At 39.1% G+C, this 14,678-nt stretch overlaps 1 protein-coding gene across 4 annotated transcripts in view; it reads left to right on the top strand.

Moving 5' to 3' along the window:
* The window catches only part of HBS1L (HBS1 like translational GTPase), a 115,488-nt gene that overhangs the window by 73,186 nt on the left and 27,624 nt on the right, over nt 1–14,678 (top strand). For all 4 annotated transcript variants that reach the window (XM_007058053.4, XM_037894826.2, XM_037894824.2 and 1 more), the window contains one exon: nt 5,679–5,787. In XM_007058053.4, coding sequence (XP_007058115.4) covers nt 5,679–5,787 — 109 coding nt within the window. The remainder of the gene's footprint in view (nt 1–5,678; nt 5,788–14,678) is intronic.

Genomic DNA, 14,678 nt, shown 5'->3' with positions numbered 1-14,678 from the left:
TAAGAGCATGAAAAAATGCTACTGTCTCTAAACAGCAGAGTTAAAGAGGTGGTTAGAGACAAAAAGACATCTTTAAAAAATTGGAAGTCAGATCCTACTGAGGAAAATAGAATGGAACATAAACTCTGGCAAGTCAAGAATAAAAGTATAATTAGGCTGGCCAAAAAAGAATTTGAAGAGTAACTAGTAAAAGACACACAAAGTAATAGCAATTTTTTAAAAAGTTCATCCGAAGCAGAAAGCCTGCAAAACAATCAGTGAGGCCACTGGATGATTGAGATGCTAAAGGAGCACTCAAGAAAGACAAGGCTGTTGTGGAGATGCTAAAAGAATTCTTTAAAATGGTCTTCACTGCAGAGGATGTGAGGGAGATTCCCAGATCTGAGCTATGCTTTCTAAGACCACATCTACACTACAGCCGGGATTGAGGCTCTGAGATCGATCAACCGGCGGTCGATTTAACGGGTCTAGTGAAGACACGCCAAATTAACAGCAGATCGTTCTTCAGTCAACCCCTGTATTTGACCCCTGTATTCTACCCCCGATGAGAAGAGTGAGGTAAGTCGATGGGAGAGTTTCTCCTGTTGACCCCCTGTGGTGTAGACCCTGCGGTAACTTGACCTAAGGTCGACTACAGCTACATTATTCACGTAGCTGAAGTTGCATTGCGTAGGTTGACTTACCGTGATAGTGTAGACATAGCCTAAGTGACAGATCAGTAGAGGAGGTTTTGGAACAAATTGGTAAATTAAACAGTAAGAAGTCACCAGGACCAGATGGTATTCACCCAAGAGTTCTGAAGGAACTGAGGTATGAAATTGCAGTACTACTAACTCTGGTATATAATCTATTGTTTAATCAGCCTCTGTACCAGATGACTGGAGGATAGCTAATGTAACACCTATTTTTATAAAATGGCTCCATCGGTAATAATGGCAATTGCAGCCCAGTAAGCCTAATGTCAGTACCAGGGAAACTGATAATTCTGTTCTTTACTATAATTGCAAACAGAGACACAGATGAACATGATATGATGGGGAAGAGTCAAAGGAAATTATGTCTCACCAATCTATTAGAATTCTTTGAGGGAATCAACAAACATGGACAAGGGTGATCCAGTGGATATACTGTACTTGGACTTTCAGAAAGCCTTTGACAAGGTTCCTCACCAAAGGCTCTTAAGCAAAGTAAGCCTGTCATGGGAAAAGAGAGAAGATCCTCTCATGGATCAGTAACTGGTTAAAAGAAAGAAAACAAAGGGTAGAAATAAAAGGTCAGTTTTCACAGTGGAGAGAGGTAAATAACGGAGTCCCTTGAGGATTTGTGCTGGGACTGGTGTAGTTAAAAAATTTTTTATAAATGATCTGGAAACGGGTAAACAGTGAGGTGGCAAAGTTTGCAGACAATAAAAATGACTCAGTATAGTTAAGTCCAAAGTGGACTGCAAAGAATTACAGGGGGATCTCACAAAACTGGTGGCTGGGGAACAAAATGACAGATGAAATTCACTGTTGATAAATGCACAGTAATTTACATAATTCCAACTATACATACAAAATGTAATCTAAATGAGCTGTTAGCACTCAAGAAAAAGATCTTGGAGTCATTGTGGACAGTTCTCTGAAAAGATCAGCTCAATGTGTAACGGAGTCAAAAAAAGCTAATAGAATGTTAGGAACCTTTAGTAAAGGGGTAGATAGATCATAAGGGGAACACAGAATGCCAGTATATAAATCCGTGATTCTCCCACAACTTCAGTACTGTGTGCAATTCTGGTCACCCCATCTGAAAAAAAGTATGCTAGAACTGGAAAAAGTACAGAAAGGGCAACAGAAATGGTTAGGGGTTTGTAACCACTTCCACAAGAGGAGAGATTAAAAAGACTGGAATGGTTCATCTTAGAAAAGAGACAACAAGGGGGATATGATAGAGATCTATAAAGTCATGAATGTTGTGGAGAAAGTGAATAAGGAAGTGTTATTTATTCCTTCAGTGAACACAAGAACCAGGAATCACCCAATGAAGTTAATAACTCAACAGTTTTAAAGCAAACATAAGGAAATACTTCCTTCATACAATGCACAGTCAACCTGTGGAACTGGTTGCCAGGGGATGTTGTGAAGGCCCAAAGTATAACTGGGTTCAAAAAAAGAATTAGGTAAGTTCATACCATAGGTTGATCAATGGCCATTAGAATCATAGAATATCAGGGTTGGAAGGGACCTCAGGAGGTCATCTAGTTCAACCCCCTGCTCAAAGCAGGGCTGATCCCCAATTAAATCATCCCAGCCAGGGCTTTGTCAAGCCTGACCTTAAAAACTTCTAAGGAAGGAGATTCCACCACCTCCTTAGGTAACACATTCCAGTGTTTCACCACCCTCTTAGTGAAAAAGTTTTTCCTAATATCCAACCTAAATCTCCCCCACTGCAACTTGAGACCATTACTCCTTGTTCTGTCATCTGCTACCACTGAGAACAGTCTAGAGCCATCCTCTTTGGAACCCCCTTTCAGGTAGTTGAAAGCAGCTATCAAATCCGCACTCATTCTTCTCTTCCATAGACTAAACATCTCCAGTTCCCTCAGCCTCTCCTCATAAGTCATGTGTTCCAGTCCCCTAATCATTTTTGTTGCCCTCCACTGGACTCTTTCCCATTTTTCCACATCCTTCTTGTAGTGTGGGGCCCAAAACTGGACACAGTACTCCAGATGAGGCCTCACCAGTGTCGAATAGAGGGGAACGATCACGTCCCTCGATCTGCTGGCAGTGCCCCTACTTATACATCCCAAAATGCCATTGGCCTTCTTGGCAACAACGGCACACTGTTGACTCATATCCAGCTTCTCGTCCACTGTAACCCCTAGGTCCTTTTCCGCAGAACTGCTGCCTAGCCATTCGGTCTCTAGTCTGTAGCAGTGCATGGGATTCTTCCATCCTAAGTGCAGGACTCTGCACTTGTCCTTGTTGAACCTCATCAGATTTCTTTTGGCCCAATCCTCTAATTTATCTAGGTCCCTCTGTATCCTATCCCTACCCTCCAGCGTATCTACCTCTCCTCCCAGTTTAGTGTCATCTGCAGACTTGCTGAGGGTGCAATCCACACCATCCTCCAGATCATTTATGAAGATATTGAACAAAACCGGCCCCAGGACCGACCCTTGGGGCACTCCACTTGATACCGGCTGCCAACTAGACATGGAGCCATTGATCACTACCCGTTGAGCCCAACAATCTAGCCAGCTTTCTGTCCACCTTATAGTCCATTCATCCAGCCCATACTTCTTTAACTTGCTGGCAAGAATACTGTGGGAGACTATGTCAAAAGCTTTGCTAAAGTCAAGGAACAACACATCCACTGCTTTCCCTTCATCCACAGGACCAGTTATCTCGTCATAGAAGGCAATTACATTAGCCAGGCATGACTTGCCCTTGGTGAATCCATGCTGACTGTTCCTGATCACTTTCCTCTCCTCTAAGTGCTTCAGAATTGATTCCTTGAGGACCTGCTCCGTGATTTTTCCAGGGACTGAGGTGAGGCTGACTGGCCTGTAGTTCCCAGGATCCTTCTCCTTCCCTTTTTTGAAGATGGGCACTACATTAGCCTTTTTCCAGTCGTCCGGGACTTGCCCCGATTGCCATGAGTTTTCAAAGATAATGGCCAAGATGATCAGGGACACAACCCCACGCTCTGGGTGTCCCTAAACCTCTGACTGCCAGAAGCTGGGACTGGATGACTGGTGATGGGTCACTCAATAAATTGCCCTGTTCTGTGCATTCCTCTGAAGCATCTGGCACTGGCCGCTGGCGGAAGACAGGATACTGGGCTAGATGGACCATTGATCTGATCCACTATGGCCATTCTTATGTTAAAACTTTTCTCTGGGGGGGCTGGATACTAGTTTTCTGTGAGCTACAAAAAGAAATATAATTACGGATTCTAAAATCAGATTTTTTTTTAGGATTTAAGTTTTAGTTTTTAAGGCATTAATGGGGTAAGAAGTAATAAAATTAAATTAAATAAGCATTTTGAGATATGGCTGCTAGAGAGATGTCAGTGGGAAGAGAAAAGCAAAATGATGTAATTTTTCAGGTTGAATAGCTCTCAGTTTAGATAGTCTTTAGTTGACCTGTGTAAGTGCTTTAAAACCAAACAAATACTTTGTTTTCAACCAGTGGTCTATGAGCCATGCAACATGAGAAGGTTTCAATCCCCACCATTTATTTTAGACAGTTGTATAATTTATGCATTACTAGCTGAATTGTATTTGTGTATGATCCATAAACTTAATAGCATCTCATGCATATGTCATAAGTAACTCTGAGTTTTTCGTGTCTATCACTCCTTTATTTTCTTGCGTTTTATTTTATTTTATCCCTTATTTACAACTCCTCTGGATGTGTGTGTGTGCTTGATCAAAACCAATTATTATTTTTCATATTTGAATAAAGTTTTTTAAATCTAAAAATTTGCAGTTTTTCTCAGTGTATATATATACACACACATAAAAAAATCCTTGTATTAATATACTTAGCTCTTGTAAGCACATTTCACCCATAGATCTCCAAATGCTTTACAAATAAAAGTGAACATCATTATCCCCATTTTAAAGGTGGGGAAAATTGAGCAAAGAGAGATGAAGATAAACTCATTATTATCTCATAAACTCATTATTTAATGTTGTGACCAGTTGTGGGATCTTAAAAAAAAAAAAAAAATAAAAAAAATGCACATGCTCTTTTGACTTGCTCTCTATTAAAGAACTGTCTGTGGTATTCTGTTTCCTCACCTGAAACATAACTTTAAGAGCTTTGACCACAATTATATATAACCTGTATAGCAATTTGATTGTGTGGTTTTGAAGATATAGCTGTCGTGCTTAAAATACAATAAAAATTAACCATTGAGTGGTAGGATCAAACGACTCTTAACCCATCTTACTATAGTCAGGCAGAACAATTTAAATACTTATTCATCAAGAAAGAATTGTTCATTTGGTGTTGAAAATTAGAATTACTGGTTTATTGGACAATATGACTGCATCTCAGAGCCATGACTTAAGAAGCAGGTTGCTGGGATTGTGAGATTCTTCTCTTTCAGAGGTCAATGACCCTTTTGCACAGCCTTCAAAGGAATTTGATTGAAAATTTGTTAGGTTTTGCAGGACCACTGGAATACCAGTTCACATATTTCAAAGTAAAACCGTATTATATGTTTGGTTTGGTTTGTTTAGTTTTAAATAGTAGTAAAAATATGTGACCTGAAACTCTCTCATTTAAGATACATACATTCAACAAGAACAAATCAACTCCACTCTGCTAGCCAGTGAATCAAGTACAGAACTTTTTTTCATTCTCATTGTCTGTGGGAAGATACCCTCGAACTTCTGCAAAAACTCTATAAAATAAATTATGTAACTTTTGAATGACACTGTCTGCATCTAAATCAGTGGAGAAACAATAGAGCCTTTCACTGGAAATACATTTGTTTATGTCGTCCCATGGGTAATTACATTGTAGATACACAATGAAAATGTTTGTATTTTACTTTAAGTGTGAAATTCACACTTTCTGGGCTGCCAGAAAATGGATTACATTAGGAGTTTAATATGTAAAATCTTCTATTATTCCATCAATGTTAGTTCCAATTTTAAGTTCACACTTTAATTTTTCTGCTGCTAGGAAAACCAAGAGATTCCCAGTCAACCAGAATCGATTCTAAAATTGTGCCGAAAGTTACCAAAATGACTGTGTCTGGAAAGAAACAAGCTATGGGATTTGAAGTTCCAAGGTAAACCAAGCTTTATACCTCAAGATACTTTAACAGTTCTTCTTTCAGACTGGTGCACCTGTAGCAAGTTTACTTCTTTTTTATATATTTTTACAGAGTTTTTAGTGTACATTCTGCAAAACTAACCATCTTGGCTTCTTGTTTGACTCATAATTACTTTCAGAAGAAGGCATCTCACGTTGTGAGTTTAACAAATCCTTTCACTATGAATAGTGCAGAGATATCAACTAGTCAGATTATTTAAACATCCGCTTCATAGAATGCTAACGCTTATCTTTCTGGAGGCTAGTTTATTTAAAAATAAATTTTCTAAATGGAATTATGAGACAAGTCACTAAAAACTATAATTGGTTATTCATTGAAAGGAAATAGCTTAAACAACGAGAACATAATTTATGGAGAAAATAATCACTTCAGGCTAATTGCCCTCCATTGCACATGCAGCTTCCATTGCCTAAAGTGGAAGGCCTATACACATGATATTAGAAGGCAGAATTTGGCCATTTTTGTGCTTTCTTTAAAATAATACGATGATTGAGCAAAATTAGGAGGGTCAGATTAAATTAGGCATTGTTGAGTAGTAGTCTTTCCTTTCACAGATTAAAGACCAAACAGATTAAAGAAAACAGTTCTGAAAATAATTTGAGTTCAGAGAGATGAATCGTTAATAGTGAGCGACTAATAGCTAAGTGTCATACATTGCAATAGTAGAATCTCCTATTCCTTTTTTTATGTATTTAAAAAAGAAAGTTAGTGGAAGATGTAGTTTTAGAAATATATCAGGAATAAAGGGAGAGTGAAGTTGAGCTATGAGAGCATTGTGTGGGATGTCAGCTTTCTTCCATAGTAAAACTCATTCATTTGATAGGAAAAATTTAGCAGCATGTTAAGTGTCTGAATCAGAAAAAGGACATCACAAGCACCAGCAGAAAAAACTGCCCTGCACGGCTCATCAGTGTGTACAACTCTGCTCTGGAGTGATCATTTTAGAAATGAGAGAGTGTTCATGTGCATTCTGTGTTCTGCCTCTGCTAAGACTGCCAAGAAAGTTGGCAATTCTGTCTGTTACAGGATTTTCTATATTGTCCATCAACCGTGCTATCTAAGGGCAATTAATTCCAATTGTGATAGTGGTTTTGTAATATGGTGTCAACTCATGGGGCACTGCACTGAGACTATAATTTCCCACAGGCCGCTGAATATTCATCAGGTGGCAATAACTACTTTTAGCTACTTACCTGGAGCAAATTATAATATGTGAGTTGGAAGTTGAATCTAACATGTAACTCCTTGAGTCTTTCAAAATCCTGCCACTACTGCTGGGGAATCTGTGAAATAGAATTAAGACATGACCAGTGACACATGTCTATTCATAGTAACCAGTGACTCTGGATGAAATCTTTTCCCTATTGAAATCAGTGACAAAACTCTCATTGACTTCAGTACGGACAGAAGATCACCCTCCCTCTCTAGTGTTTCCTATGGCACCTTTTATAGTCTGTGGTTCTGCATGGGAAGTGGTAAAACTCGTTGCTCTGAGTAAAAGTTTCTAAAAAAGAAAGAGAAAAAGTAGATGGAAGTGATAAAGCTCTCCATCCTTCAACAGTCCTATAAGGATTGTAGGGATAATTTTGTTTTTTAAATGACCAACAAAAATCACAATTAAAAATATTCTTCATATTAAAAAAAAGCATTTTGGAGCTGACCATGCATGTACCGTTGGTTCAACAACAGCCACACTTTGAGTTCCTGTGTTGTCCATTTCTTGGGGCAACAGGGAGGTAAACTCTGGAGGACTACTCCCATATCCAGAGGCTAAAGTAAATTCAGGATAGGCAGCTGGTGGTCCATTTCCTTCTTGAAATCATCAGTAGTTTTGGCAGGGTTGTCACTATCCCTTTCTCTTCTCTAGTGACCCTAAACTGGAACTGTATATGCCTCCCTTTTAGTGGTGGTGCTGTTTTGTATGCTAGCAGTCTTCAACTCTGAAGTAGCTGCTTGTCATCCAGCTGAGTTTGAATGCTCTGTATTCTGAGAGAGGTTTAATTTCTCACGCAGTACTTCCTTTAAAAATAGTTGGGAACATTATAGAAGTGATGCACTAATTAGGATGGGGGAAGGCTTTGTTCTGTGCAAAAAGCTACCATTATTTGAATGGAGCCTGCCTTCTTAATGGAGCTTTACTCTAGTGGAGTCATGGAAAGGTCATTATTGATTATGTAAGATGTGAGATCTGAAGAGAGTCCTGCTAGACGGCCAGAGAAGCATCCTGGCAAACAAGGAGCACTTTTTGGAGGGTTAGTTGATCAGATTTGTGTTTTACATGCATAGTCAGGTTGGAGAAGGCCGTACAATGGACAGTTTAGTCTGTAGGAAGCCTAGTGGCGGTGCCTGTAGCTAGACCCAGAGTCGTTAGCCAAAATATGAGTGTTGCTTTACAAGCTTATCACTCCTTTGCAGCTGTTACACATGTAGTTCTGAACTTGAAACAAACAAAAAAGCCAACACTGAGTCTCTGTACTGCAGTGTTTTCTTTTACACTAGTATGATCTGGAATACTGAAAGCATAATAGTATGTTGTTTAGGATCGGGGGAATTGCAAAGTTTATTAATACCTATGAAAGATTCTTTATTAGCTTTCCTTGGTCACTCTTGATGTTAAGGTTCCATTTATAAATGGCTTAGAAAGGTTTAAAAAATAGATTTTTTTTTTATAAGTGCACTACAGAGATTAGTATGTGCTTATAGCCATTAATGCACTTCACTGTTACAGAAGGTTATAAGGAATCTGTTGGACTCCATAACAATCAATTAAGCATTTATTAAAATATTTTATAAATACTTTATCCCTTATAAACTCTGTAAATGGAACCTTAATATAAAGTGTGATCTTTTCTTCTTTAAAGAAGCTTATTAAAACAAATGGATGGTTACTGGCAGTTGTGAATTTCTTATAGAGTTCTGGTTGCCTTTCTTGGTGTTGGTGGATATTTTACAGGGATTATCCTGGAAAAATGTGGTTTGTTCATTTCTGACAAACTGCTTCTCTGCTCCACTAACTAAAGAAAATATTACCATTTTCTGTCTGTGCCGGAATTCATGAAAGAAACCAAAGCAAATGTAAGGAAATGAGGATTATTTCAGCCATGCTGACCAAATGTGTGTAACTATGATTTGGAATGGGCAAACCAATTTGGAGAGCTTCCTTAATAAATGTAAGTTTCCCAAAGAGAGCTTGCTGTACAAAAGAGGTTTAGTATCCCTGGTGACTGGAAGATTACAAAGAATATTTAACTGAAATTCACATAATTAAACCGTAACAGAAGAAATTGCACATTTTATAATGCATTCACACAATTAAACCAAACAGATGGAACTGCACATTTTCTGTTGCATTTTACTTAATTTGCAGTATTGAGACAGACAGACATTCTAACACATCGGTCTCTAAAAGTACATAGATCACAAAGTGGTGTATGCATGTATTATTTGAGAACACTCAACTGCGTAAGCACTTCGAGAATTCTTCTAGGATAGAGGTTGTTGAAGCTTCTTTTCCTTCCATAAATTAATGAAAGAGTTTCATCCTACTGTGTTTTGAACTGCTTCACTTTTTCATAGTTTTTTTGCTTTTTGCCTATTTGAGGGAAGTTTGATAATCAATTTAAATACAGCTTCCGGTTTTTCAACTGAGGCTCCATGAGTATTTGGTACTATGATTCATCATCTTGATGCTTCTATTCACATCATGGTGTTGCATCAGTGATAGTAATGTCTCGTGTTGTGGCAATATTGTCATGTGTTTGATAAAATGTCATTGTGGTGCTTCCTCTTCTAGCAGTGACATCATAGTACCTGAAATAAAGTTTTGGGTCAAGTTGAGAACTTGGATTTGATTAACTGAGCCCCTCACTCTATTTCCCAAGCGCCTCAATTTTCCCTGTCCCATTTATAAGCAGGTCCCCCAACCTATTTGCCTGACCCTCCACTTTGCAAAGCCCATTTTCTCCTTCCTCCCATCTTCAATTGCACCATCACACTCCCTTCTGCTTCTCCAATCCTGATCCTTGAATTCCCAAATCTCCCCTCCCCTTATTACTCTTAGGTTTATACTCAAACCAAAATGTAAGTATACAAATGAATACATTTAATAATCTTAAGATTGTGACTTTACTTACTTTTTCTTTCCTTTTCTCCTTTCTTTATTCCTTTTCTACCTTACATCAGCTACTCAGCGTAATTTTTCTCCATTCCATTTTTCTTCTATAGTTTCTCTTCCTTTTACCCTCATCCCCTTTTACCTCACCTCCTTTCCTTTCTTCCCTATTGTGCTTTCATCTCCCTTTGCAACCAGCACACCTAGTGTGTCACTCCTCAAGAGTCTCCAAACCCTCCTTTATAAAATCTTTCCCTCCTCGTGTTTCCCAAGTCCCCTTCCCAGTTCCCATCATGCAGCTCTCACAGAAGTGAAATGAGGAAAGGTTTTGTTTAAGTGTCCACTGTTTCAAATCTGCATTACCAGGGAAGGACACTCTGGGGACTCAGGCAAGGCTCCTTGCCGCATGGCAGCAGGACTTCTTTTCTGGGAGAACTTCCAACAGTAAGCTTTTTTTCCCCACTAATTTGGAAGGGAGGAGTGACTCCCCACGCTGGAGTTGACATTCTGATTTTAATTTCTTCAGTCCCATGGAGAGTGAACTGTAGGTAAGGGTACTTATGTGACATAGCTAATGACTAAGTGGGGGGAAGTGGTAGCCAGCCATTAGGGGCCTCATTGAAAAGGTTCATAGTATTGCTGGATGAGGATGGATAGTTGAGGCTGTGCACATAGGCTTCCAATGATGAGATTTATGACTTCTATAAATTGATGGTCTCTTTGACTGTGCATTTTGAGATCCCTAAAGACTGCTGTACTTGCAATTGCACCCAGAACTCTGAAGAAAGAAAATCCCCTAGCATATAAAGCTTTACATTTTCTAAGTAATTATCAAAGACTAATTTTCTGAGAAAGTTCTAATTATTACACAGCCATAAAAGATTACTGCTAAGAAATTGAGACTTTCATAAATATAGTTAAGCCAATAAAAAAGTTATAACCTGTGATTAACTTTTGAATCTGTTGTTCAGTGCTCTTGGTTTTTTGTCTTTGCCTTGGTATTTGGGTAGCCTTAGTATAAAAATCTCTAGAACAGTGCTTGAAAAGCTGCAGAAAAACTTCTGAATTCTGCTTTTGGGGTTGCATTAATTGCAGTTTCATATAGTTTCTTCTCTTTTAACCTTTGTTTTTAATTAGCATGAGAAGTCATGTAGACAGTGAAAGGGGAGGTAGTGGGTCGCCATCTACAAAGTCAAGTTTGACCTCTTTTCTTATGCAAGAACTTCTCTCTAGATCTTTAAATGTCATAAGGAGACCAATATAAAGTATATCTGTTCTTTTGAATATGTGCAAGTATTACACTTTAGTCTGAAAGCATTGGGTGTGAAAATTACGAAGTATAAGTACCTAAAAAAAAGTCTCAGAGAAAAGGCTGGAAGAGCCTCTTAATCTTGATGGGACAAGTAAAGTATGTATACATATTTAAGTCCGAAATAATGCATGACTTCTGTCAAAACTGATTTGGCCTACTTTATAACTTCTGATATTTAAAATCTACTGTTCAGGTAGTGGGAAAAGCTCTCTCACTACAGTTCTCTGTGCATATGTATTTGGAGCAAAAACTAATTATATATTTTGTTTTATGAAATAAATGTCTAAACAGACAGGAATTGGGGAATGTGATTTTGAATGAAATGAATGTAATACTGGTTTGTTTCCAGAACAGGCATTCAGTTTAAACCTGACATACTATTTGTTTAAGTAATTTAAAAAAAATGAAGGACTTTGGTATACAATGCAGAATAGGTGCTGATTTGAAATATTGTCTAGTAAAAGCAAGCATGGATGAGCGATGTTATATTTTTCTGTAGATTAGTTCAGATGCTGTCATTTTTTCCCCCTTAACTACTTTTAAATATGAATGTTTTAATGATCCATTTCTTTCAGATCTTTAGCACAGGTAGTGAAGAATAGCTTCTTCAGTTTAAATTACAAGGGGAATTTATTTTGTTTGAATGTAACCAAGACAAAAATGCTCACACACACCTAAATGGGGTGCCATGGGGACAGGGTCTTTAATGACCATCAAAAGTCATGGCCTTGGCTTTAGATCTCATCAGGAAGATGGCATCTCCAGCAGCACGTTGTCCTGATACAGTACGGGACCATTTCGTTTAGTTCTGAATTTGAGGAAAGAGTGTGACCTATGAAATCACCAATGCCACTTCCTGTATCACATGTGGTAGACTTCCTTTGCAGGTGTGCAACGTGGGTCCTCACCAGGCTTAATTTTTTTTAGTTAGAAACCTTACTAGATCATAAGCTATTCTGTCTCTGACACTACAATTATAAGAGTTAGAAAATCTGGGTTAAATTGTTCCCTACAATTTGTGTCATGGAAAATAGCCCAAAGTAGTGGTTTTCAACCCTTTTTCATTTGTGGACTCTTAAAAAATTTCAAATGGATGTATGGACCCCTTCGGAAATCTTAGACATAATCTATGGACCTCCTGGGGTCCACGTATCACAGCTTGAAAACCATTGGCCTAAAGTAAGAAAGAGATTCCTAAGAGGGTTGAAAACTTGCAGAAAATGAGTCAGCTACACTGTTGGATGCCATCATGTGATAAAAGGATGAAGCGGAACACCATGTTGATCACAAAATTCTGATGTATATGGAAAAGTAGTTTTGGTTATGAAAGCTGAAGGGGAGGAAACAGAAAAATATACTCTTACAGGTAAATGGAAAGTGAATCATGAAAACTCACTCTGACGCAACTTGAGACTGCATTAGCTTCCATTGGTAGGCCTTCTTGGGACAAAAGTGATGAATAAAATTATCTGCCTACAGAAAAGCCAACGGCAAAAGGGTATTGGGGTTTGGGGGGGGGGACACAGATATGATTATTGCAATAACATCCTTCTGTTCCCTATAAATATTTTTTTAAAGTGAAGTGTGGTTATGTGGCACTGCCTGGAGCACTTTCCAATGGCAAGCTGGTGCAGAACATGTACACCTGCCTCAGTTTCCCCTTGAAATCCACCCATGAAGAGTAATATTTTATCTTAGTGGCAGTTTTGTAACCTTTTATTAATTTAAAGGGATGCAGTCCACAAATCTTCTCAAAAACAATTCTTCTAAAAATCCTAAAGTAAAACAAATGTTTACTATGCAGAAGCTCTTCAATCCCATTCAAAGGTCACTGTTCCCAGATCACCTATCCGAGAGTCATTATTCACTTGGTCACAGTTCCTTTTAGCCTCTGTGTCAAGGCTGGATTCTCTAGGCCACCTACCTGAGATTTCCAAGACCTGCTTCTCGCCCACATTTTCTCCCATAGCCCCAAGTCATGTATCCCACAACAGAACTCCCTGTAGTGTTCCACTGACCAGACCTGTCTGCCTGTGAGTCCTACCCCTGCTCCTTGGATCTATCCTTCAGTATCAACCCTCTTGTACTGGGCTCAGCTTCTCTTAACCAGGCTGGTTCTTATCCCTCTTTATAGGGGCTGATCCACAAGGGGTTCCCCAGCTCTGGCCAGTCCTCACCATCAACCTTTTGCTCTTCCCAGTCGCTTACTGTACCAGCTCGCTGCTGCTGCGTCTCTCCTCTCTTCCTCAGGCAGCTCTCACCTGTCCTCCTCCTGACTCTGTCAGGTCTCTGTGTCCTCTTTTAAGCCCAGTTGGGGGTCAGCTGAGAAGTCACAGGTGCATTGGCTTTTTCCCTCTTAAAGGGCCAGTGTCACCCTCTGATGTGCAGTATTTTGCAGTAATTGTTCAAAACAGTGCAGTCTCGGTAGTTTGATGTATTTGGGCCATTACACTATAATACTGTAGTATTTTTAATGATGTCTTTCATATCTTGCTGTGTGCACTTATGCCTTACCTTTGATCCCATCCTAGTTCACCAGGCAGCTTACATGCACAGAGACTGAATGAGTAGATTTTTCTGAAGCTCTGGGTATAAGCCACAATGGGAAATTTTTCGGTCTTCAGTTTTTGTTTACTGTGTTTGGCTTTTCTGTGGTGGACATCACCATAAGTATCTGAGCAACTCTAATTAATGAATTTATCCTTATGACACCTCTGTGCATTAGGGATTGTTAGCCTTATTTTACAGATGGGGAACTGAGTCAGAAAGAGAAAGGAAATGCTGTAACCAGGGTCACACAGAAGATCTGTGGTAGAGTTGGGAAGACAGCTCTTCCCGCAGATGTACTGAATCCAAGGCCATCGTCTTAATCATAAGACCATCCTTCTTCCTTTTTTTTTTTTTTAATTAAACCTACCTTCCCCAACACAACTCTCCATAAACATGGCAACAATGCTGACTTTTGGGAAGGCATTGGAGAACTCCTAGCACTCGAGTGGTTTAGCCTGCATGCATGCAACAAAGTGGGTGCATTATCAGCCCAAGTATTAGCAACACTCAGGCTTTAACCTGTACCCGAGGACTAGTCAGCTAAGCTGTTTGTAAAACACCCACCACAGTTGGGTGAGAGGTTCTTGTGTATGGACAGGAGCCAGGTTAGGAACAACCTCCAGGTAAGAGTCCAAGTTAACTCTGCAGCAAAGACAACCCCTCATTAGTTGCTTCTCATAACTGTCTCTTCCCTCCCCATCAAAAGAAGTGGCCATGAGGAAGGGTTTTTTTGTCTTATCTGAATTTCAAATAGTACATGGGATGTTTTCTTCTTTTGCTTTTGTTCAGGCTGCTTTTCAGGCAGAATATTCAGAGCCTGTATCTGTCATTTGTGTTCCGTTGTTTATCACTTCCATTTTAATAGTCTCTAAC

Source organism: Chelonia mydas, chromosome 3 (genome assembly GCF_015237465.2).
Source record: "Chelonia mydas isolate rCheMyd1 chromosome 3, rCheMyd1.pri.v2, whole genome shotgun sequence".
In the NCBI taxonomy this organism is placed as follows: Eukaryota; Metazoa; Chordata; order Testudines; family Cheloniidae; genus Chelonia; species Chelonia mydas.
Note: the sequence above shows the minus strand (reverse complement) of the source record. Positions and strands in the feature narration are given on the sequence as shown.